This window comes from Pleurodeles waltl, chromosome 4_1 (assembly GCF_031143425.1).
Source record: "Pleurodeles waltl isolate 20211129_DDA chromosome 4_1, aPleWal1.hap1.20221129, whole genome shotgun sequence".
NCBI lineage: Eukaryota > Metazoa > Chordata > Amphibia > Caudata > Salamandridae > Pleurodeles > Pleurodeles waltl.
In genome coordinates, this window is record NC_090442.1 from 157,372,149 (window position 1) to 157,398,596 (window position 26,448).

At 45.8% G+C, this 26,448-nt stretch overlaps 1 protein-coding gene across 1 annotated transcript in view; it reads right to left on the bottom strand.

Moving 5' to 3' along the window:
• FAM180A (family with sequence similarity 180 member A) overlaps nt 1-26,448 on the bottom strand; it is a 117,734-nt gene that overhangs the window by 73,163 nt on the left and 18,123 nt on the right. The window contains exon 3 of the mRNA XM_069227502.1: nt 20,464-20,721. Within this exon, the coding sequence (XP_069083603.1) occupies nt 20,464-20,721 (258 nt within the window). The remainder of the gene's footprint in view (nt 1-20,463; nt 20,722-26,448) is intronic.

The window sequence follows — 26,448 nt, forward strand, 5'->3', positions numbered from 1 at the left end:
ATCACACTGTGCCTGTTATGTGTAATAGAGGCATGCCAGCGATGCTGGCTTTGCTAAATGCTTGTTTTATTTTGCTCTCTCTGGCTTGCCCATACTTAACAAAGACAAGAGTTTCAACACCTCAGTAATTGCAAATCTAGGTATTAGGAATAAATGTCTCAGGCCCTCATTTAGAGTGTGGCGGGCGGGTTACTACATCACAAATGTGACGGATATCCTGTCCGCTGTATTATGATCTCCATAGACCATAATGGGATCGTAATATGGCGGACGGGATACCTGTCACGTTTGAGAGGGTGTAACCCCCTCAGCCAAACTCTAAATCAGGCGCTCTGTCGCAGAGTCACCGATCTTGATAGAGACAAAGCTGAAGTGCAGAGCTCAGTCCCATAATTACAGTGGTTCAGATGGGCTCACCAGTCTCATTACACGTTTGATTACCTGCTGGGGTTGGGGCCGTGGTTGATGAGTTGATCATGAATAGGCTGTGGAATACAGCCTGTACACAGCACTGCATGGCATCTCCCCAGTCACCCGCCTGAATGCCCACAGGGCCTAATAAGAAATGAAGAAAGACTTTAGTGCAGCACTGCTGGCTGACACTTCCTCTGCTGCACAGGTGAATGTGGGACGGCCAGGGGCTTTGAGGATGGAGGTTGGGCTCGTTTTAGGCTTGAGAGTCCTGAAGGACCAATAGTTGAGCCAAAGCCAAGCACCTGGCTCGAGCCTTCTATGCCACGTCTTCTACTGTCTTCATTGGGTATCCACAGACATGAGGAAAGAGGGGGACATACAACTGCCTTCTACTGCTTTTCCCAGGAATCGAATGAGAGGAGGAACTTGGGGCCGGCAGATGCTCTCCAGTGCCTTAGACCAGAAGGAACCAGTGCTGCGAGGAAAAACCACAGGTTCTGGGATTGTAGCAGAATACACCAGGCAATTTTATATGCATTTTATGACAGCTTCATGACACTGTTAATTTTCATGAACAAGAGTAAAGACAATATTTAACATACAACTGTACATGGGCCAGCATCAACAAGTGGATGTTTCTGTTGGCAGTCACGGCTCATTCATCGGTCTGGTTATCAATGATGTCCATTTCTGGAAGCTGCCAGCGTTCTTGGTATTAATCCATATAAAACTGAAATCTTTATGTTACGAAGAACAAGGTTTATTTACAACAGGCACCCATATCACCCTCACTGGATGGAAATTTCAGCACAGCTTCCCTCTTGACCAATCACGATGTCCCATTGACTTGATGGATCTCAGGCCTGGGATTACAATTTTTCACTAGAAAAAATGGTAACGTTTGGTACTAAACTCTCACATCCCACTCGAGACAATGTTGAGTTATTTGTCTATGTGAATGGTGATACTCAATTAGGCTCACAAAATTGTCAGAGAGAGTAATTGCAGGAAGCTGTCACTAGAATGTGATGACAAATACACTAAGGGCCAGATGCAGGAAAAATCCAATTTGCGAGTTGCAAATTGCGAGTCATTCTGACTCGCAATTTGCAACTCGCAAATTGGTATGCAGAACGGTGTCTCAGACACCGTCTGCAACTCGCTATGGGGTCGCAATGACCCACCTCATTAATATTAATGAGGTGGGTCGCTAATTGCGGCCCCATAGCGAGTCTAGGCACTCGCAAACATGGAGGCCTGCTGTCGTCAGCAGACCTCCATGTTCGTGACTGCTTTCAATAAAGCAGTTTTTTTTTTAAGTGTAGCCCGTTTTCCTTAAAGGAAAACGAGCTGCACTTTAAAAAAAACCCGAAACCTTTAGTTTCGGTTTTTTTTCAGGGCAGGCAGTGGTCCCTTGGACCACTACCTGCCCTGAAAAAAATGTTTTGGGTCCATTCACAAACTGGAAGGGGTCCCGTGGGGACCCCTTCCAATTTGCGAGTGGGTTACCATCCACTTGAAGTGGATGGTAACTGCGATACCCTTTGCGACCACATATGCGGTCGCAAATGGTATTGCATACCACTCCGAATCGCAAATAGGAAGGGAACACCCCTTCCTATTTGCGATTCTGAAATGCATATTTCGAGTCGGTACTGACTCGCAATATGCATTTCTGCATAGCAAAGAGGCATTTGCACCTCGCAAACGGCGATTTTCGCCGTTTGCGACGTGCAAATCCTTTGCTACATCTGGCCCTAAATATATTGAGTATATTGCACTGGAATTCGAGTGCTAGAGTGTATTTCGTATTTCTTCATTTGCATTGCAAAATTATCCTTCAGTTGGGTAATAGCATTTTTTTGTCAATGGAAAATTGGGTTGCATTGCAGTCATTTGGAAGAAATCTTGAGAATACTAAATATCTCAGCTGCATAAAAGGGTAGGATTCTATAGACTTGGCCAGCCCCCCAGGATAAGACAGAATTCATACCCTTGGGTCCAGAATGCAAAATCACTAGCACAACGTGGTTACTCCTGAGTAGCTCCTTGCCTGCCCCCAGGCCAAGAGCCTGTAAGTCATGTTTGACTCTCTTTTCTCTTTTTCTGTTTACATCTAAAAGTTACAGATCCTTGCTGTAGTACTTTAAAGGGTTTAGTACCAGGATATTGTAGTCAAAATATTGTCTGACCTAAATATCTAGTCCTACATATTGCGTGCAAAAATATCACTCCTTGGAGTTAGGAATACAAAATCGACACCCAATGAAGACGATATTTTTGCAAAGGATTTTTGAGGCAAGATATGTTTGTCATTCAATACTTATGTGTACAGTATTGTGTTATATAAACCCTTAAAGCTTCAGAGCAAGCCCATTTCTCTTATCCCTACTGCTTCACTTAAAGAGAAGCCGTCAAGCTGAGTTATGTTAAATCTGTTCATGGAAATACCCAAAAATGACCTACACTGCTTTTAGGTTCTGCAGGACATAAAAGTAAGAAATCGCCAATAAATGTTGGGATCACAACATCACACTGCAACAGCTATTGTCACAGGGAATTTGATTCCATTCAGCTCCTGAATGGAAGTCAAGTACCTCTGCTTCAACCAGAAGGCCTGCCATAAAAATGAGCCTTCACGCCTTGTGTAGGCAGCTGTTCTCCTAAAGGGATCTGTAGCTGACAGGGACTGATCCACCAAGTATTTTAATCTTTTTCCCTTCATGTGTTCCTGTTCGTCTACTCACCCTGGAGTCTGTGACCCACAGAGATCTCCAGGGTGTAAGATTTCAGGTATTCCCCAGCAAAGCCAATTAAATCATGAGTAGTAGAGGTGCGCAATAATCAATCACACCCTCCTCACAAGTAGTATTGGATGATTAGTGGAAAACATGTTAACAATACTAGGACACACATTTAATGTCCCCAGTCTGTAGGCTTTAGTTGAAGGATAAAGCAACTGTGTTTGACTCAAATAGAAGCAATAGGAATTCCTGAAAGGTCTTGCATGGGATTTAAGAGAAGGCACCAGACCTCTCCCCAGTTATTCTTATGTTCAGAACTACCAAGTGTCTAAAGACTGCCATTTCATCTTTGATAGAAGATATTTTTTTATCTAACTCCTACACCTCGCTGGTGACATAACGTGTGAGACAAAAAGCTGCAGGGCTCCACTTGCGATCTGGGGTTCCACTCTGAATCCCAAATGTGCTTTAGTTGTCCCCTACCATTGGCATAAACACATGGTGTTTTTTTCTTGCTGAAAGTGAAAATGTTTTGTGTGTCATTCCTGGCTTATACATATATGACCTAATATAAGTATAAATCACACATATTGCTCAATTTGTGCTTATAATCACATTTAACATGTCAACTAGTTTCAGCATTTAAATGTTAAGCATTTTCGTAAAGTGCGCAACTTTCCGGGAAGGGTATCTTGACACTGAAAGCAAGAGTAGCGTGGGCATAGCCTGGCCAAGTCCAGTTGAGGAGCCATGTCTTCAGTTTCTTGTGAAATTCAAGAACTGAGGAGGCAGCTCTGATGTGCACCAGCAGGTCCTTCAAGGCCTTAGGAGTGAGGTAAAGGAAAGCACGGCTGTCGGATCTGGTTCTGCGTATGTGAGGGATATGTGCAAGTATAAGCTAGCTTGTCTTGTGATTTCTCCAAGACTGCATCAAAACATATACATCTAAATAAAGGAACATAACTTAGTTTAATAAACAGTCAAAAGATATGATCACATTTTGGAGAAACTCCCTTTCTGCAGGGTCACCCTAGATTTCTGTCGTCCTTTTGCTGAACCCACTTTTGCTGGCCCTACAAATCTGCACACATCAGCACTGCCATCTAGTGGTCCATTGCCTTGTGCTTCTCCTTCTAAACATAGTTAAATTGGCATATACCTAATTGGCACATTTAATTTACTTATAAGTACCTAGTATATGGTACTACATGTACGTAGGACTTGTAAATAAAATGCTACTAGTGGGCTGCAGCACTCATTATGCCACCCACTAGAGTAGCACTGTAAAACATGTCGCCAGGCCAGCTCTTGCAGCTTGTGGTTTCAGGCTTAAACTGCTATTTTGACCTGCAAAAAAATATTGTGCCAGGTCTAAACCTTCCTTTTTAATGCTTACAAGTCACCCTTAAGAAAGGCCTTAAGTTCCCATAAGGCAGGGTGCGTGGTATTTAAAATGTCGAACATCCTGACAGTGAAAAATCTCCAAAGTAGTTTTTCACTGTGTCAAGGCTGGCTGTCCCATTGACAACACATAATAATGTATAACTTCAGTTTGGGAACAGCAAAAACAATGATTCAAGCATTCAAATTCATAGTAATTTAAATCCAATATAATTGTCAAGTGAGATTTTAAATTTCTATTTTTCAAATGGCACATTTAGAAAGTTGGCATTTTCCTTCCTAAGCAAAATGTGTCTTTTTGCCAGTGTTCAGTGACACCTGTCTGTCCTGTGGTGAGAGGTGTGTCGCTCCTAGACAGTGGACAAAGGACCTGGCTGTGGGAAGGTGTGGTTCTTCCTGACAGGATGGCTAAGGAGGAGCTAAACCCCTGCCTTGATTACACATCTAAGATGTCTGCCCTGGAGTACACAGAAGAATCTAACAACAGTCCCCTGTGTTTGTTTCTCTAGCCAGGCTGGACCCAAACCCATAAGAGAGGGTGAACTGACCCCAACCAGTTCCAGAGGTAGACACAGCGTTGTCCCCCACCCAGAGGCTGGCATTGTGCATAAAAGTAGACCCCACAGACCTCTCCTGAGAACTCTTCTGGACCTGTAAAAGAACAGAAGAGGACTGGACCTGCTGTCTGTGACCTGAGAAGAGTGTTGAATACTCGACCTGCTCTTCTTCCTGTACCCAGGTGTGAGAAAACAGGGCTGATTGCAGAGGCCCCCTAACTTTTTCCCCCCGTTTTTCTTTTTTTTCCGGTGTTTTCCGGACTCTGATGGTGCCCTGGGTACTGCTAACCAGTCCCAGGGCCTGTGCTCTGTATAAACTAAGTATGCAAATTAGGCTAATTATAATTGGCTATGTCAACCTACTATATAAGTCCCTAGTATACGGTAGGGCATTTAGGTTTAGGAACCCCAGCATAGGTAGTGCACCCATAGGTGCGCTGCTGAGGTGCCCAGTGTTATTTTAAAGGCAGGCCTGCCTTGCTGGCTGCTTTTAAATTAAAGTCAAATGCAAATTCGACTTTGGAATTAAAAGTACTTCCAAAGTCTTAAACAACCTTATTTTTTCATACAAGTCACCCCTAAGGTGAGCCCTAAGTGCCCCTAGGACTGGATGCCGCATAACTATAAGAAGGGACCTTATAAAAATGGTTTTATAAGCCCTGGTGTGGTAAAACAGCCAAATTCATTTTTCCCTCACTGTAGTGAATGGCCTTCATAGGCTAAAATGGAGAGACTTTATTTTATTTTACAAAGCCCCCTTAAGTGTGAGATACCTTGGGTTTGGTATCAAATTAATTGTTATAATAAATCCCACAACTTACAGTTGTTGGATTTAATATAACTAGTTCAGGTAAAGATTTTTAATTCTACCTGAAAAGTTGCAAACTTCAGCTCTGTAGTGCCCTTTTCTGATTGGCCAGCCTTGGGCTGCCTGGCCAGGTGTGAATGGCCTGGGCTGACCACAAAAGATGTGACTGGGGGAGGAGAACTGCCTCAGCAGATGGGGAACCAGGAAGGGTGGAGGGCTGCCAAACTGGTCTTCAAAGGCAGAAAAAGACATTTGTAGCAACCCAGCACCTCCCTCACATCCTGCAACCCCAGACAATTAGGTGCCCTCTTGATTAGATTAGGACAGAGCAGGATTTAGTATTTTTAGCCACACCAGTGGGCGGGCTCAGCCAGATGTAACTTCCAAAACTCAGTTTCAGCCATGGTGGATTTTTGAAAATGTTGCTTGCTGGGATTGATTTTTGCCACACTTCCCAGGAAGTGGGCATCACAGGGGGAAGGATCCTACATCTGATTGGAGAACCAGGACCCCCCTGCTTTTCACCTAGGAGCAAGGATAAATATGGCAGAACTGCACCCACACCTCAGATCCCTACAAGGAACAAGGCAAAGAAGAAGAAGGACTGCCCTGCTGGACCCCTGACTTGCACCTGGGCACTGCAGTCTGAAGGACTGCACCAGCTGCACACTTGGGCTTCACCAATAAAAGGACTTTGCCTGTCTTCTATTGCTTCAAGAAGGGACTCCCCGTTTGCTACAGGTACAAAGGAGCTGCCCAAAGTCCCCTGCATCAAGTCCTGCAAACAGAGCCCAGCTGACCAGCGTCCAGTAGCCATTGTGGATTTCCAACCAGGTGCATTCTGGGAATTGCAGTTCCAGCTCCCAAGGAGCAACTGAGAGCTTCTGGAATCTTGGATCAAGTTGTGGACACTTCAAGGACCCAAAAAGGACCTCTGGAAGAAGATCCAGAGGTTTGGAAATGTTTGGAGCCACTCCATAAGTCAAAGAGGTGCATTGTGAGAGTTGTAGTCCCAGCCCCCAAGAGGCAAACCAGAGCCTCTGAACCCTTGGCTGGTGCTGTGGAGCACTTTCCTAAATCAAGAAACACTTCTGAAAGTAAGTATAACAGTGTTACCTCATGGGTGGCGTGAACTCTGGACTTTGTCCCTTTCCAGTGTGACCTTTTTTAACCCTTTGAGAGTTAGTTGCTTCTATACGCTAGAAAACATTAATACTTTAAAAATCCATATCTCCGGGTCCCCTTATCAGATTTTAATCGTTTTGATGTAATTTTAAAGATATAAATATAATCTTTTTTTATAAATTGGAGTTGGATTTTTATTGTTTTTGTGTTGCACCACCAGGAAACAGTTGAGAAAGCCGGCAGGATTAGGCGCTACAATGTCGCTGGTCGTCTTCTTGCTACTTTGTTGCAGTTTTGCAGGCATCCTGGAGCAGTCAGTGGTCGATCCTTGGCAGAAGTCAAAGAGGGAGATGCAGAGGAACTCTGGTGAGCTCTTGCATTCGTTATCTGAAGAGAAGCCCACAGGAGAGACCCTAAATAGCTTTCAGAGGAGGATTGGCCACCTAGTCAGGTAAGCACCTATCAGGAGGGGTCTCTGACGTCACCTGCTGGCACTGGCCACTCAGAGGCCTCCATTGTGCCTTCACACCTCTGCATTCAAGATGGCAGAGGTCTGGGACACACTGGAGGAGCTCTGGACACCACCTTGTTGTCACTCCCCTTTCATTTGTCAAGTTTCACGCCAGAGAACGGGCTGGAGGATCTCTGAACCGGTGTAGACTGGCTTATGCAAGGAGGGCACCATCAGTGCCCTTCAAAGCATTTCCAGAGGCTGGGGGAGGCTACTCCTCCCCAGCCCTTAACACCTATTTCCAAGGGGAGAGGGTGTAACACCCTCTCTCAGAGGAAATCCTTTATTCTGCCCAGGCCCCAGGAGGGCAGAAGCCTGTCTGTGGGTTGGCAGCAGCTGTAGCTGCAGTCAAAACCCCAGAGAGCTGGTTTGGCAGTACCTGGGGTCCATGCTGGAGCCCCGGGGATGCATGGGACTGGCACCCCAATACCAGTTTTGGCATGGGGGGACATGATCTTAGACATGTTACATGGCCATATTCGGAGTTACCATTGTGGAGCTACATATAGGTATTGACCTATATTATATGTAGTGCACGCGTGTAATGGTGTCCCCGCACTCACCAAGTCTGGGGAAATTGCCCTGAACTATGTGGGGGTACCTTGGCTAGTGCCAGGGTGCCCTCACACTTAGTAACTTTGCACCTAACCTTCACTAAGTGAGGGTTAGCGATATAGGTGATTTATAAGTTACTTAAGTGCAGTGTAAAATGGCTGTGAAATAACGTGTATGTTATTTCACTCAGGCTGCAGTGGCAGTCCTGTGTAAGAATTGGCTGAGCTCCCTATGGGTGGCAAAAGAAATGCTGCAGCCCATAGGGATCTCCTGGAACCCCAATACCCTGGGTACCTAGGTACCATATACTAGGGAATTATAAGGGTGCTCCAGTGTGCCAATTAGAATTGGTAAAAATGGTCACTAGCCTGCAGTGACAATTTTAAAGGTAGAGAGAGCATAAGCACTGAAGTTCTGATTAGCAGAGCCTCGGTGACACAGTTAGGCACCACACAGGGAACACATTCAGGCCACAACTATGAGCACTGGGGTCCTGGCTAGCAGGATCCCAGTGAGACAGGCAAAAACAAACTGACACACAAGTAAAAAAATGGGGGTAACATGCCAGGCAAGATGGTACTTTCCTACAACATATGGGTGCACTACCTATCCTGGGGTCCCTAAACCTATATGCCCTCCCATATACTATGGACTTATAGGTAGGTTGACAAAACAAATTAAAATTAGATAATTTGCATACTTATTATATACAGAGCACAGGCCCTGGGACTGGTTAGCAGTATCCAGGGCACCATCAGAGTCAGGAAAACACCAGCGAAAAGTGAAAAATAGGGGCAAAACGTTTGGGGGCCTCTGCAATCAGCCCTGTTTTCTCACACAAGTCCCCCCCCCCCAGCCCACATGCCCAGGAGACTCAGCCCAACCCTGGGAGATTCTTCCTGGCTTGTCAGGCGAGGAAGACAGTGGAGAAAACTGTCTGTCCCTTTGCAGGGCCTACACTGCCTTACATCCTCCAGTCATGGTCACTCCCTCTGGGTAGTAAACCCATCCCAACAGTGAAAGGACCCATCTTAAACTGAAATTTCCCTCTGGGGGGTATTCCTCCTCTCTCTCCGCCAACTTGGGTAGTGAGGTGCCCACCTCCCCTATCCTTAACTTTGCCAGGGCAACATCTAGCTTACCCAAAGAGGTCACCCAACATTTGAGCAACCCCACCATGACCGACAGGGTCAGGGGGCCTACTTTACTTTTGGCCCTGGGGTCTACATCCCAGGCCAAGTGCAGTGCTGCAATGAAGGCTAGCACCCAGCAGAGGCTACTGTCAGCTGTCAGTACCCAGAACCACACCCTAAGCTCTCCATTGACAGGTGGGTGAGCTGCTTTAGGGGCAACTGCGGGGTCTTGGCACCCCTCGGGCTGTTTAGAGTGGGGGGCTACCACCTTCTGTGGCAGACACCCTCCTTCCACTCTCCCTTCTGTCAGTGCAGGGGTAACACCCTGCATCTGGACAGCTGCCTGACTACTCAGGACTTCCTTGGGGTCAGGTGAAGCCTCACCAGGGCCAATCTGGGTTCCCCCTACTGGGGCAGAAGGCCTTTGGCTCCCTGGAACTCTCTTTAAGAGTAACCTACCCTTCCTTTTCTTCTTGCCTTTTCTTGGGGACCCCTGTCTCCTAACTGTAGGGATAGCTCCACAGGACTTTGGGTTGATGGGGAGTTGCCCTGGGCGGCCGCCTCATCTGGGACCAGACTCACCTCTGGGAGGTCATTGCCCAGGATACAGTCTAGGAGGAGGTCAGCACTGACCACCACCCTAATCCAGTCAAGGATACCCTCCCTCTCTAGGGGCATTATGGCTACGGGTTTGGAGGTGACCTCACCTGACTCTCCTTGTCTCCCCTGGACATACATGTCTGTGGTCACCAACCGGTCACTCACCTTGCCTTAGCGTCATTTTTTTATGCAAAATCGGTGCAAACTTACAAAATATATTTTTGTATAAATCAGGCCCTTAGTGCTTCTTGATGCTATTTTTACCTAATATTTAAAAAATCATAACTATGGTTCCTCTAATGAGACTTTTGTCATTTTGGTGCCATTTATTCAATTATATTCTATTTTCCTGATTCAGTTTGGATTTTTTATTGTTTTGCATTTGTAATTTACAACTGTTTCAGTACTGCATAAATGCTTTATACAAAGCTTGTGAGTTAAGCCTGACTACTTTGTGCAAGCTACCAGGGAGTGATGTACAGGTTTATTTGTTGACTTTGATGGTTCACTCTGACAAGGATCGTGATCATTATTTGAGGTGGATTTTCGACCCCACAAGTATTACCCCGATCTGTAATATCATAGAACCACAAGTCTCTTGGTTCGTTCAATACACAAACCACCACCAAAAAAGTAATCTCCAGCAATAAAGACAAATTTCCCAGCAGAAACTGAGGCTTCTGCTGGGTACGGGGGGTGCCAATAGAACTACTTTGATCTATTACTGATTGAATAACATACTTCACCCCTTTAGGGTAAAATGAGAAACACCCGTGACCCTGTCAGTGGCGCTTACAGATACACTCAATTGATAAAAAGAGGTAAAAAAACTACCCAAACTACCTGCTCAAGTGATGCATGCTTACAGTATCTTATTTCTTTACTATTGTATCAGCCTTTGCATAGAACCGTATTCCCCCTGCCCCTGCACTCATACAGGAACAACCATACCCTTAGAATGTATTGTTTTTCAGATGGCTGCATTGAGCTACGATGTGCATCCATTTCTGCCAAACCAATGCCCATCAGCTTGCCAGCGAGAGAGCCTGCAAAACTTACAATCAGTCAATCAGGTGTTATTTGTATAGAGTGGCTTGTCACCTGAATGGGTGTCCAGGAGCTTACTGCAGGCGTTTATTTGAAAAGCCAGGTTTTCAGTCCCTTTCTGAAACCAGCAAGGGTGTGGTGCGGAGGTGGAGGGCGTTCCAGGCTTTGGCAGCGAGGTGAGAGAAAGCGCATCCTCCAGCACAGCAGCAGCATATGCTTGGTATCTTTGCCAGGGAAATGTGTGCTGAGCGGAGGATCCTGGTCGGTTGATTGAGGTGAAGGCAGTGGTTTCAGCTAGGTGGGTCCTTTGTTATGGAGGACTACGTAGGCATGGGTCAGGAGCTTGCAGTGGCATCTTTTCTGGATCAGGAGCCAATGGAGGTCCTTCAGGTTCTGGGTGATGTGGGTTCTGTTGGGCAGGTTGAGGATCAGTCTGGCAGCTGTGTTCTGGATCGTCTGGAGTCTTTGCATGGCTTCGGTGGTGGTGTCTACATAGAGTGTGTTGCCCTAGTCCAGTCTGCTGGTGATAAGGACCTTCATCACTGTCTTCCTCTTGCTGATGAGGGGGTCACTTAAAGATCTTGAGGAGCATGCAGAGCACGTGGAAGTTGGCTGAGGAAACAGCATTGACCTGGCGTTTCATGGAGACTTTGCTGTCAAGAATGATGCCGAGGTTGCGGGTGTGATCTTTGTGTGAGGGTGGGTCCGAGCTCTGCTGGCCACCAGGAGTCGTTCCAGAGTGTTAAGTGTCTGCCGAAGATCAGTACCTCCATTTTGTCCGTGCTGAGCTTCAAACAGTTGTCCTTCATCTAGGCAGAAACGTTCTTCATGCAGTTGTGGAAGTTGGTATTTATCTTGGTGAGGTTTGTTAAGAGCGAGATGATGAGCTGCATGTCATCAGTGTAGAAGGTGATGTTGATGTCATGCGATTTGACAATTTCTGCAAGTGGTGTCATGTAGATGTTAAAGAGAGTTGGGCTTAGGGAGGAGCCCTGGGGGACGCCACAGATGGTGTGCTTGACCTGTGAGGTGAAGGGGGGGGCAGACTCTCTGAGTGCATCCCGTGAGGAAGGATGCCATCCATCTGAGCTCATTGTTTGTGATCCCAATCTGGCATAGTTGGTTAATCAGTCTATGGTGGGAGATGGTGTCAAAGGTAGCAGAGAGGTTGAGCAGGATCAGGGCGGCTGCTCCTCCTCTCTCAAACAGCGTGCAGATGTGGTCTGTTGCGGCAGAGCTGTCTCAGTGCTGTAATTGGCTCTGAAGCCTGATTGGGAGGAGTCTAGCAGGTTGTTTCTCTCCAGGTGTTCGTGACTTAGAGGTTAATGTCCTTCTCTGGGACTTTAGAAGTGGACAGGAGCAAAGAAATTAGGCAGTAATTCTGGAGCTCGCTGGGGTCTGCAGAAGGCTTCTTGAGGAGCGGTCTAATCTCTGCGTGTTTCCAGGCTTCTGGAAAAGTGGCCATTGTTAATGAGAATTTAAGGATGGTGGTGCACTAGCAGCTGATCACATTTATACTGAGGTTGAAGATCCTGTGGGGGTAGAGGTCAGTGGGTGCTCCTGAGTGTAAACGTGTTTGATGTGCTGAGTTGTCCCCATTCGGTGAGTGGGTGGTTGGCGGTGGAGGTTGATGGGATGCTCAGGAGGTCAGAGGGTTGGGTATCGAGCTCAAGGGGGCCCCCTCAGCATAGTACACTGTGCACAGGCGGCAGGCCTTGACTGGGTCTGGGGGGAGGGACCCCCCTCCAGGTACTTTGCAGGGGAGGGGCTCAAGTTTTGTTATGCCACTGACACCCCCATAATGGTATATACCATTACAGAGTAACAAAAATAAAAGATTGAAATAAACAACATTGATGCCAGCACCTTTCCCTGTCTTTGCCAAAGACATCTGATAGAGCGAAAATTTCTGATTTTTGTAGTTTGTTGTGAAGTCTGTTGTGTAGAACATCGCGGACAAAATATTAAAAGGTAACTGCATTGTGCAACTTCATTGTGCAATATTGAACAGGTGAGTGCACGGATGGAGATAAGGATTTACTATTCTTAACTGTACATTTATGTACATTGGAGATATATTCATTACCAAGGTACGTATATGTAATGTTAGGTGCAGAAAATGCATTCAAACTTACCTTTCGATATTTTGCACTTCGCAATGGTGCAACAAAGATCCCCACAGCGCGGGGAGAGAGGGGGGGCGGGGGCGGGAGAGTGAAGAAATGGGGGCGAGCTCCAGGGTGCCCCCTTGGTACAGTACCCTGGCCTGAAAGCTCCTGAGTCCGGAGGGGGACCTACATGTACAGTTCGGGGGGCGGCTCAGGGTTCGTTTCGCCACTGGCCCTTCGATAATCTGGTTACGATATTGTGATTTATCCATGTTTTCATTCCACTCGCTATCCCCTGCCTGCTCCGTCATGCAGACCATTCTGTGACTACATTTCTTACCGCGGCCTTGTATCACCAGCAGAGGGCGCCTTTCACGGTGCAGTGCCCGCCAGACCATCTCGCGCCCACCCCTGGCTTGGATTTGATACGCGCCGCTCCTCTTGTTCAGCTGCCAGAACTTCACACGAATACCGCCGATCTTGAAATACGATTCTCATCTGTGTTCGGTAAAACAACTCCGGACACATTCTGACACTATTAAAGTGGCCTATTAAATAACAAAATCAATTTTCAGATGGGCATCAAAAGTGGGCGCCATAGCTTTGGGAACGGCGATGGCCTTTAAGGGAAAACAGATCTCTTAAATTTGCAGATGGCGAGGCCTTTTTGTAACGGATTTCTTTGATAAGTTTTTATTTTTCCTTTAATCCACCTGGGGGAAGCACGCACTGTGCCTTGCTGTTTTTTAAAAACTTGTACATTTTTAATGTGCTTACTTCTCAACTGTGTTGTTTAGTTTTGCTGTTACGCCTCACGCGTTTCCTGCGAGGGTTCCCTAGATGCTCAGTATAGCCAAGCCTAGACTTAAGATTGCCTCTGTCGGAGGCTGGGTCCCCTCTGTGTAGGCTGAAACGCTTTGGAGTTCACTTCCATTACCCTTGAGAGCGATGGATGATTGATTGATCTCCAGGAAGGCCCTGAAAACGTACTTCTTCCCAGTAGACCTCTCTTGGTTTATTTGAATGTGTTTGTTCTTTGTGTATAGCTCCTCTTTCCGAGTGCCAACGAGGCACTAGTAAGAGTGCTTAAGAAGTGTCTATTAATATATCACTCCCCTTGGAAAAGTAAACTAGATTCAAGTCCCCGTGCTTCATTCTCACCCACTCTTTTTTAAAAAATACCTGGAGCCTGACTTGGCAGAGAAATTTGCTTATCCAGTCCAGGCAGCACTGCAGCTACTCACCCCATCCTCCTCCTCCCAAGAAATCAAGACATGGTACTCTCTAACAGTGCTCATACACTGCAGAGCTAAGATTCCTCCAACACCATTCTCCCAAATGTCTCCTCGCCAACCCGCCAGGAGGAGGGAGATCTGCCAACCACTCATGGATGCGTAAGTGGTAAAATATGAAAACATGCCCTGTAGTCATTCCTTACAAACCTGTGGATCCATTTAGTGACACGCGGGCTGGGATCGACATACTGTAGTACCAAGCTGAGCTTTATTTAGGGTGAGTCTTGCTTATGGGCATGAGAAGGCCATTCATTTAAATGAATGGCAGTCAATCTTTGGAATTCCTACTCACTCGGTACTTGTGAGTTCCTGCTGTGAGTACTTCATTCTCCTGTCCTGTATGTGTTTGGGTATTTTATATGAATTGTACTTAGGAACACCTGCACTAAAAACAGCACCTGCCAGTAGTGGTTCCCTACCAGTGGCACTTTCAAGGACCTGTGTGTGCCACAAACAGCGGTACCTGTGTGTGCTGACTGATGGCAGAGAGACACAACCTATTTGGAACCGCTCTATAGGTCCAAATAAAAGACATGCATACATCTCTTCGGCGGTACTATGCGTTTATCTCTCATTGCCAGTCATCTGGGTAAACACTTTCTGGTGAATGGTCAGTTACTATATCCCTAATGGACTCAGTGACTGAGAACTTGCTGAAGATGTAGCAGCAGGTTTTCAATAAGCAGTTGCCATCTCCTACCCGTCACAGCTGTGGTCAGTATAAGACATAGTGAAAGGCTCCCCTTGCCTCACTGTCTTTCCTGATATTGGGTTACTGGATGACATAAAGCCCTCCAGACTCAATTGTGTAGCGAGGGTGTAGTGGGCCCTAATGCAAGGAAAGACATTGTCCCCACTTCTCATGGTTTAGTAATGATTGCCGGCTACTAAGTGAGGTGAAGTTGGCCCCTCACACCCATATTCCAGGCTCAACTGCACCTGCTGCACTATTCATAGCTATACCCTTACCTTGACCCTAACCAACCAGGTGACATTATGGCAAAAGAAAACCAAAGAGTGGAGGGTTCTTTCAGGGATTTCATATGCAAGGAATTTCCACACTGAATTATTTTTGCTAAGTTCACGTAGACACTGCCCCCATACACATTCATTTATGTTAATTATGTCTGACAGAGAAAAAAGTCAAATGACATCACGCGCCTTCTGTCCGTGATTCCCTTTGAGTCACTCGGCGGCTCCTAGGATATACCCCACATTTCATAGGTACCCACTATAGTCTGAGGCAGAGATGGGCAACGTTTCCTATCAGTAGCACAAATCTCAGATTTGCACTATGAGCCTAGGAAGGATGAGATGCAATCGGCTCAATATTTCAGAATTCCATAATTCTGTACATTTCTCTCATCCCTACAGCAATTCCTTCCAGCACGGGACATTAGCGGACTCTAGGAAACTCTAGATCATTCCACACGGTATTCAGTGGAAAGGTTTCTCAGTTTCACCAAGCCCTGCTGTGCGTCTATCACCATTTTGATAGGGGCCCAGCAATAACTAGAGTCTTTTGTACTTTCTCTTTACGACCTGCGGTTTAGCTCTACCTTTGACCAAATCTTTCTCCCAGCAGTGCCCCGTTGATTGCTGTTTGTATTGATCCCACCCTAATCAGATACACGCCCCTGGTCTCTAATGACATTAGTCCTTTAGGGGCCTAATCGAAGTATGTGCTACAGACTCCTGAAACTGGATCTAGTCTCCCAGCTGCAAACATCTTCCAACACACCTCTTCCCTAAAAGAACAAATGTTTCAGTTCTCGAAATGCCTTGAAACAATTTCCCTCCAAAAACCCTAGATAGTTTGTATACTTTTTTTTCAGATGCCCCTCTGACCAATCCCTTTTGGCCAGTGCAGGTATCCTTTCGTCATCCAGCTAAAGCTTCATTCATTGGAAGCTAGCTTGTGAACTCCACCCTCAGAAGGAACACTTCCCACAAGGATCGTCACCCCAGATTTTGTTTCCTATTAAGTCTACTGAGATCCCCAATTATTTTACTCTCTTGCCACTAAATTCTACCCCTACAATCTCCCTGATGATGGCACTGAAATAAAATTGCACCATTGCATGCTCTTCCGCTGCCTGCTGTTCTCAGACTTTATCATAAATAAGATGACTCATCTTGAAAATTGATGACCCCATATCAGGTAACCGCACTGCAGTTCTGCTGCCTTTCAACTCCTGCTGGTAAAGATCTTTGTTCCTTCCTTAAAGTCTCTCCATTGCCACTGCAAGAAGGCTACACTACTTTATCTACACAAAGTTTGGACATGGCCAACATACATAAGAAACTGCCTGCCTTTGTCAACAGCAACACGACTAACTTCCTTCACGCTCTCTAAAACCACATTAAGATGTCTCCTTTCTCTCTTTCAACACCCATACTAAGATGTCTACCAAATCTCTCTTAATAACCACGCCAAGATATCTCCCGTCTCTCTCCCTCTCAAACCCCAACCTGCAATGTCTCCCTTCTCTCCTTCAATAGCGAGCCAAGAGGTCTCCCTTCTCTCTCTCTCTCAATAACCAGGCCAAGATGTCTCCCTTCTCTCTCTCTCTCAATAACCAGGCCAAGATGTCTCCCTTCTCTCTCTCTCAATAACCAGGCCAAGATGTCTCCCTTCTCTCTCTCTCAATAACCAGGCCAAGATGTCTCCCTTCTCTCTCTCTCAATAACCAGGCCAAGATGTCTCCCTTCTCTCTCTCTCAATAACCAGGCCAAGATGTCTCCCTTTTCTCTCTCAATAATCATGCCACAATGTCTCCCTTCTCTCAGTTAAAAACCAAGCCACGATCTCTCTTTCTCTCTCTCTCTCTCTCTCTCTCTCTCTGTCTCTCTCTCTCTCTCTCTCTCTCAATACCTAAGCCAAAATGTCTCCCTTCTCTTTCTCAATGAACAAGCCAAAATTGTCTCCCTTCTGTCTCCCTCAATAGCCAAGCCAAGATGTCTCCCTTCTCTCACTCCATAAGAAAGCCAAGATGTCTCCCTCTTCTCTCTCAGTATCCATGCCAAGATGTCTCCCTCCTCTTTCTCAATCAACAAGCCAACGTGTCTACCTTCTGTCTCTCTTAATGTCAAGCCAAGATGTCTCTTTTCTCTTCCTCAGTCAACAAGCCAAGGTGTCTCCCTCCTCTCTCTCAATAACAAAGCCAAGATGTCACCCTTCTTTTTCAGTAACTACGCCAACATGTAGTCTCCAGGTGACTTGTTCGTTGGTGAGAGTGATATCCCTCTGGAACCAGACTGAATTCAGCATGAGATCAAAACTCCACCAGCTGTTAACTTAGGATCTCATGGTTGTTTCAACCTTTCTGGACATTATAGCAGCGCTGTGAATGCACATATCAATCCCGTATTTGTGCAGGGTTTCAATGCTTTCTTATTTTAACGTTTCTCATTAAAGGTATGATTTTATGTTACAGACCGCTTTATCATGGTTGTCATATTATCATTTCGTGTTTGTGTTAGAGCCTGGTTTGCTGTATTTATTGATTGTTCTTAGTCATACGTCCAGCTTAAGCCTACCATTAGTCATACAGCATCTCAACAGCACACAGGGCATCAACAAGGCACAGCTAGGCCATTTCAATCCCTATCCCTGTGCCCCTTCCTCCACCTCTTGGTGACTTCTTGAAACCCCCTATGACTTAACTAATCTGACACCGGTCCTGGCACTCCTGTTTGAAAGGGGGGGCATTCACTGGAATGTCTATATTTATCTGTGGGCGTTTGTATATGCTTCAGTTAGTTTGTGAAATTATTTTATTATTTTCCAAATAATAACAGGGCACTAGACTTTGATGACCTATATGATCAGTGGCCTATCTCTAAGAAATGACTCTTGGATGAGAAGGGAATTCTGTGGCCTTTTTTAGATGGACACCTCTAGAAGAAGCGAGATGGCGGTCAAGCCACCCGACCTACAGCCTCTAGATGAGGCTCTGCTAAAGAAAGAGAGCACAGATGACCTGGACTTCAAAAGAATCACCCCATCCCTCCTAGAGGTGGGTCTGCTAAAGAGATGTTGGAGATGAACCAGGGCTAGAGACAGAACCTGATTTAGGGTTTGATTTCGAACTCCGCAAACGGGTTCCTCCATCGCAATGGTGATGGATATCCCGTCTGCTGAAATCTAAATATCATTCTATCCTATGGGATCTAGATTTTGGCGGACAGGATATCGGTACCAGTTGTGACAGAGTAACCCATCCGCTGAGTTCTAAAGCAGGTCCAGAGGCACAGGTGTACTGGAAACAAAGGTTCATTTTTCATCTCATCCCTCGAGGAGACCCTCATAAAAGGAGTCTGCAGACAGAAGAAGGCCCTGATTTAGAACTCGATGGGCGGGTTACTCCATCACAAAGGTGACGGATCTCCCTTCCCACGAAATCAACATCCCATTGGGAATAATGGGATTTAGATTTCTGCAGGATATTCGATGTGATGGAGTAACCCATCTGCCGAGTTCTAAATCAAACCCTAAGTCCACTGGGGGTTATGTCTGGATAAAACCAGAGGGCAGGGACAGAATGGGCATTGTGCCTAAATACCACTGCAACCTTTAGCAGCGACGCCCTAACAAAGAGACCCGCTAAATCAATCAGTAAAAAACAAATACACAACTGAACTGATCTGGAGTCTGCTTTCCCTGTCCGGATCTCTCTTAGAGAGCAGGGAAGAACTGAATGAGCATGAGATCTCACCCCTTTGCTTCTCTGTCTGTGATGCCCAGAGAGAGAGAGGCCGAGAATCGAATGAGTGTGAGGTGCAAATCCTCCCACAATATTTTCAGCGAGAATCCAGTACTTGAATGAGTGGAGTGTTAGGGCCACTCTTCCCTTTTCCCTTCACAAAGTAGCCAACTGCTAAAATAAACCCATGTTCTTAAATCCCTTCTTGTCCCCAGATGACTGGTTTGAATAAAGATGCCAATATGTGAATGGGCAATGATTTGGGCATCGTTCTAGTCTTTGGAGGTTATCCTTTCCAGTGAATCAGCGGCCAAGGAAAGAATGGGCATAGAGGTTAAAGTGCCTTTAGAAAGGGACCACGCATATAATAAAACAACTAAAGTACACAACTAAACAAGTTCACGAATATATAGAAAATAAATACCTGGCCACGGATTTTAAACTTCCATCCAAGTACTAGGGTGGAAAGATGTCACCGACTGAATGGGCACGAAGAGTAATGTTTTATCTCATTCCAAAGGCAATGTCTCCAGAACCCGGCAATGGAAGAAACGTCATTTCAGCGCGAGCTCCCCTCCCGCCGTCTGCAGACACTCCATTCAGAAGGAGCCCGTGATTGAATGGGCATTGAGTATGAACTGTCATTTCATCAGTTCATCCCATCTGATCCCTTCAGAAAGAGGCTTCTAGTGCTGAAGGGGTACTTAGAACGAACCTGTGTCCCGTTCCTGGGTCACGTCTAAAAAGAGCGGCCAAGGAATGGATGGGCAAGAATGCCTGTCTCTGTTTTCTTGAGAGTTGTTGAAGCCTTGAATTGCAATGCAGTTTGAACCCTCCAGTGATCGCATAGATAGGCACGGGGCAGAACTAGAACTCTGTAAAAACGTGTCTTTATAGGCGATCCCTGCACTCAGAGGCCAAGCATTGAACTGTGGGCACTTTGCCATGGGCCCGACTGCTGGCTCCCTGGACTCACTTTGAACTGTGAAATGCAGTAATAATCAGGGTTCAGCGGGCCTCTCAGGTCTCTGGGCCAGGGTGCCACTGCACCTGCCGCACCACTGGAAGCTACGCCCCTGGCATTAAATGGACATTGGTGCTGCGCTACAGGAAAGACTCGTAACCACTAGAACGGGTCCCTCCAGCTCAGGAGCAGGGCACATCTAGAGGAGACAGCGCCTGGAAGATGGCTCTGCCGTGGAAGAGTGTCCCTTAACTATGAATATTGGAAATACTTTTACTCACTTATTTAAAAACCGTGTTCTACAAATACTAAAATATATTAACAAAACTATCGATAAAAATGTAATACACATTACGGGCAGCATAGAAAATATCTTAATCAAAATACACCTGCAAATACAAATGCACTTGGCTTGGTCCTCACGCTGCAACTCGACTGTGACCGCAGGCACTAAATCCAGCGCGATACCTAATATACTAATCCCTTAAGTCTTACCTCTCGTCCACTTGCTGGAGACACCTGCCTCTGCGCCGTAATAAAAGGCGAGGAGAAGCAGCGCTTGGAGGCGCATCCTGCCTGGATACGGCGCCTTGATTCCTTGCCTCCGTTTCCACGCGCCTGGTACCCGGGTCCTCTCCTCCCCAGTCAGGAACCTCCAGTTGCGCTCGTGGGCTCTGCAGCTCCCTCTCTGGTCCAGCGGCTGGGAGTCCCTCGTGCAGATGTGTGCGCGCGCTCCCTCCTTCCGCGCCACATCTGGAGGCGATCACAGGGCACGTGAGAGGGCTGGCAGCTGGGACAGGGTTGGAGCAGGCAGCACATTCCTCCCCTCGGCTTCTGTAGGGCCGGCGGGGGCAGCAGGCCAGTGTCCTCGGGCAGGATGCAGCATCTCACCAGGCATATACAGTAAAGACAAATCACCGCCGGCAAACAGCTCAGAGAGGCAATCACTCATCAGAAGTAGGTCCCCTGAAAGATTTCTATTAATATCATCTACTTCCGTGATATGTGCCTGAACAGCCATACCATCTTCAGGCAACCGCAGGGCACTATTGTTATGACCAGTTATGTTATATGACCAGTTGCTCAGTAAATTGTTTGGGGTGGGGGTAATGTGAACTTCAGATTTCCCAACAATAACTCTGGCATACCTTGTGAAAACACTTTATATGACAAGCAGGACACGAGGAGGGCTTAAGGGGCAGTGCCAGTGCACAGTGATAACAGTACTTAAAACACAATATTTTTCAGACTAAGCAACATTTTTTAAGACCTTCAAAATAGAGACAAGAGAGAGAGTGTTTTCTCTGTGTGTGTGGCTGTCTGTGCCTATGTAAAAATCCCAGGTGAAATCTGCCAGACACCTCTCCATACCCGACTGAAAGCACTTGTACCAAACTACAGAATGCATTTTTTTGGGGTGGGGGGGAGGGATGGGCGGCAACACCCCAAAACCTTACGAAGCTACGCCCCTGAATCTGGGATGTTTGGTCACCCTAGCTCTAAGGGGAGTGCTCTGTGCGCTAGGTTTATTATCCCTTCGTGCTGAAAGGTTTGCAGCTTCAGCTGCTGGCAGGGGGGTGATGCTCCTTCGCCCTAATGGAGGACCCACCCCTAGTGAGGAGTCAAATGAAGCTGTAATCCGGGGACAGTGGCACCATCGGCCTCTGGGCCCTGGAGCCCCTGTATCTGGTACACCATTGATAAGTATGTCCCTGCAATTTAAGTAGGTATGTTTGACGGCAAAACACACATACATGCAGCCCAATGAGACCAGAGATAAGTTTTTTCCCCAGGAACAGATGTTCATATAAATTGACTGATACATAACTACAGATGAAAAATACTAATAAAACAATTTGGTTTGCAAAGTGAAACAATCATGTAAGAAATTAGGTTACTGTTAATATATTAATATATACTCAATCAACAACAACAGTCCTTGTCAGGGTGAAGTCACAAACAAAACCATGTGTAAGAAATTGAGTTGCTGGTTGCCTGGGGTGTGAGCCCTGGTCAAGCAGAAACCACAATCCTTGTCAGGGTGAAGCCACAAACAACCTCCAAATTAGCCTATGCTCAGCCATCTGGTAGCTTGGCACAGCTCAGTCAGACTTATCTTAAAGGCAATGTATAAAGTATTTATGCAGAACTTCAAACAGTAGTAAAGTAAAAACACAACACAAGAAAAGCCCCACACCACTTTACAAAAACAGAACGGACTCTAATAAATAAAACAAGATAAAAATGACAGAAATCCAATAAGTTGAAATGGAGATATGCATTTTTCAAGATACCAGTGACTATAGCGCCAAAAAGAAGAAAGTGCCAACTATAGATATATGGTCGTGCTAGATCAGGTCAAAGTCACAAGTTCAGGCCGACCATGATGGAGGGTGGGCCAGCTACAGGGACCCATTTCCGTCTGCTGAGCACAGTACCTCAATCCTGGTTGCAAAGTGATGAGGAGTTCCATGTAGAGGATGCGTTGCCCAACAGAGGTGTTACGATGTCCCAACAAGGAAATGCATCGCACAGCAGTGGTTCTGGGCAGCTGCGTTGAGCAATGCAATGTCCTAACGTGGAGATGCGTTGTACATCAGCAGTTGCAGTGGGCATCTGTAGCCGATGTGCAGTCCTTGTGTGGACATGCTTTGCACAGCAGAGGTTCCAGTGATGCAGAACCTTTGCATCAGGGAAAATCACGCAGTAGAATCAATACTTTGGTTCTGCTCGAGGTTGGGCTTCACAGCAGAGGAGAGGCAAGGGTTCTGCTGGGGCCACAGATGGGCTGGCAGAGCACCTTCAGGCCCACATCCAATGGTCCAGAACCAGGGTGGCATCACTTGGCAGGGTAGGGGATTCACAGTTGCAGAGTCCAGGTGCTGGTTACAAGAGACTAGTTCTGGGGGTCACTATGGTGGTCCTGGGTACATGTGCAGTCCTTCCCCCCCAGGCAAGAGGGCTGCAGGGCAGTTGGTCAGCACAGTATGGCAGCAGTCCTTCAAGTCCGGCACAGTGACAGTCCTTTCAGCTGCACAATGGCCCTTCTGCCTGGCAAAGTCTTCCACAGGTCCAGAAGTCTACTGACAAGTTGGGGTCTGAGGTCCAATATTTATTCCTGGCACCCAGTTTGAAGTAGAGGAAGTATCTAGAGCTTTCCACCCCCCTGAGGAGTCAGGCATACTCTTCCTCTCTTCCCTGGCACTAGCTTGTCTGTGGTCACAAACGACTAGTGACAAACTCTTTGTGAGAGTGCTCAGGGAGAGGCTTTGTGATGTGCAAGTGTGGAAGGTGACAGCTCCTCCTCCTCATTAAGTCAGAGTGCCCCATCCTGCCTACACCTAGCTTCCCTTTGTCTCACTGTCTGGGAGCATAACAGAAGGACCAACTGCCAGTTAAACCTAGTCATGTGACCTAGGATCAGGCTGCAGCCACCAAATAGTTAGGCCAAGAAGATGACAACTTTCTAAAAATGGCATTTTCAGAATTGTGATGAAAAATCAGACTTTACCATTAAAGATGGCTTTTAGTTACAATTCTTTAGGCACCAAACTTGATCTGTCTCACTGATACTAGGTGGAAGTTTCAGCTGATTAAATGTAATAAGGGAATTCCAATGTTATCCTATGTGAGAGGTAGGTCTTGCAGTAGTGAAAAACAAATGTAAGAGTTTTTCACTAGCAGAACATGAAAAGCTTAAGATTACATGGCCATCTTTTTGAATACACTGCATTCTGCCCTCTGTTCAGGGCCTACCATAGGGGTGACTTATATGTATTAAAAAGGAAGGTTTGGGCCTGACAAAAGGTTTCTTTTGGTTGGGGTGTCACTTAGGCATCAAGGAAGATGGTTGCCTGATCGTGGAACTCTGTGTGACAAGGGAGGGCTTACTTTCCCACACATAGTCGGAGAGGAATATTCTCCTCAAATATGAGAGGTCTTGTTGCAGGCTTGATGTTAAGGCGATGGGACGCTGTTCTCCAGTGCCTTTGGACACTTTTTTTTCCAGTTTTTGGCAGCTGCTCCCAAGACTTTGTAGAAGTGCAGTGGCTATGTTGGACAAATTTCTCATTATGTATGCAAAACGCTGAAGAGATTAGCTATGACCTACATTCATATACAAGTGTTTCTATTCTTTTGAAAGCTTATGTGTCCTGAGGGGCCAGTTTATGTCTGTAATGAGTTTCATAACATCATGCTGAAGTATTCATCATGTGAACCATACCACCACACCTCCGTTTCTCTCTTTCTCAAGGCTTTACCGGCATGAGTGACTGGCACTTTACTACTTTATATGTCTAATGTGGCGGAGGTTCTTATATTGCCTATTGAGTAAGCCTCTGAGGTCACTCCTCTTCCAGTGTGTGTGATACTTCCTTCTCTCGACACTGCTTCAGGTTTGACGAGAAACTTATGTAGATAGATCCAGAAAACTGGAGTTATCTATAAGGCCACTTGTGTCTTCCAAACCTGGGTCTTCCAAACGTTCGGTGGCTTCCTCATCAATGATGTCCTTGTAAACTCCAACTAAAGCATCGCACTCTGCCATTTAATGGCTCCCTATGTTCACTTCGACTGCTATAAAACCTTCAAATGTCTCCTCTGCGACTAAAAGGCTTTAACAAGACCCTCCTTCTCCAGTGAACCCATTGTCGCCTATCTATCTGCAACCTTCTACTGGAGGAGATTCATGCATTAAGACCTTTTGTTGAAGAAACTTATAACATCTAGGTGACAAGTGATCAGGTACGGAGGTCAGAGTTGCTTCAGTTGAGCAAAGAGAGAGTGATATTCAAGATGAAAAAGAGATCACTCTAATAAAACATCAAACAGAGGACTTGGAGAACGGGAATTAGTAATATAATTTCTGTATTTATGGGCTTCTGGAGGGCCTTGAAGGACAGGGTCCTATCTTCTTTTTCACCTTCTGGCTGCTGCAACTTTTATGTATGCAACTTTCTGCAAAATTAAATATACAGAGAGCACACAGGTTGGGGTAGTGTCCATCTGTCAGGAATTGGCCTAGCTCGCCCCAACAACAATATAATAACCCTGGCTCCTCCATGTACATTATATGCACATTCCATAGTAACTACCCGTAAGGTCAAACAGGTTTTGAGTATTAAAAAAATAGGTATGCCGTCATTGCCCAACCCTGGCTCCTGCATCCTTGATTGTTTGATTGTAAAAACATATGATTTATTATGAAGTGTGCTTTACTGTCACCCTTACTTAAGATATAGTGTGAAGTCAATTATTATTAATTTAATTGTATTTTAAATCCATGTTTAGTTGCCATTTTTTATAATCACATTTTATTGTGCCAGAAATAAGGATAGGTGCACACTGACTTAACGTCCTGACTCATCAAAGTAACAAGGGTCATGGGCAAGAGGCACATGAACCTTCTGGTATGCTGTGGGTGTTGTGTAAACAAAGCCACATGCTTCAGACAGGCTGAAGCTCTGCTGACACCTCGGGCGCGTACAGCTGCAACTATTTACACTGCACCTGAGCCAAAAGGAATGCTTTTCCTGGAGTAACTCACCTGACAATCCAGATGTCACATTTCTATTGGAGCAGGAGTCCTAAAGAAAGAGAAAAACAATGCGTCTTCAATCCAGATGGAAACTACAGAGGGAAAAGGTTTTTCTCAAAACAAGAAACAATCGGAGGAATCACCTACCTTGTGTCATCTGTTTACAATTGGCAGCCAACCGTCACATGTACCTGTAAACAAAGGAGAAGTCATTAAAGTGGAAAACTGTAAAAAATAAAATAAAAAAAGAATCACTGTAAACTCTTGCACTTTTTGCTTTTGATGTTTAACTCCTACAGAACCAATCATTATTGTGAATGAACATTAAGAGCTTTGGTACTCAGAAAAACACAGAACATTAAGAACTTTGGTCTTTTGAAGAGTACAGAACTCATCCAGGTTTCAGACAATCTAGGTCTGGGTCTTTTAAAACGTTGATAATCCTCAAAGGCATTATAGTGGTTATATGTTTGATATTACTAGTTGTGCAAAAGAAAGTCATGTAGATCTTTGGTTATTGTTTTCTACATAGATTTGAATGCATACGATAAAGCAACATTGCGTTCACTCCTACGCAACAACAACACATCGTCATCCACTCATCTTTCATGGAGAAACCCTTGGCTCATCTGTCCATTAAAGCAACGTATCCTGGTGCATACCTCTTCAATTTGCCTCACAGGTATTTAGGTTTACTAGGGTAAGGCGGGTGAGGGAAGGATTAAAGGAACCATTCAAGGGAAAGGCACACAACTCAAAATTGGTCCTATTTTCATTATTATTAGTTGACAATGTATCCTCTATTTAAAGCACTTCAACCAGAATCCAAGGGCCATCTCCCCTCAGATGATCGTGTCTCTATTTGGTGTACATTAACAATCATTCTGGTAGGTACAGTCAGTGGGCGGGGTATATTCCATATTGTTTCCTTAAGGCCATCG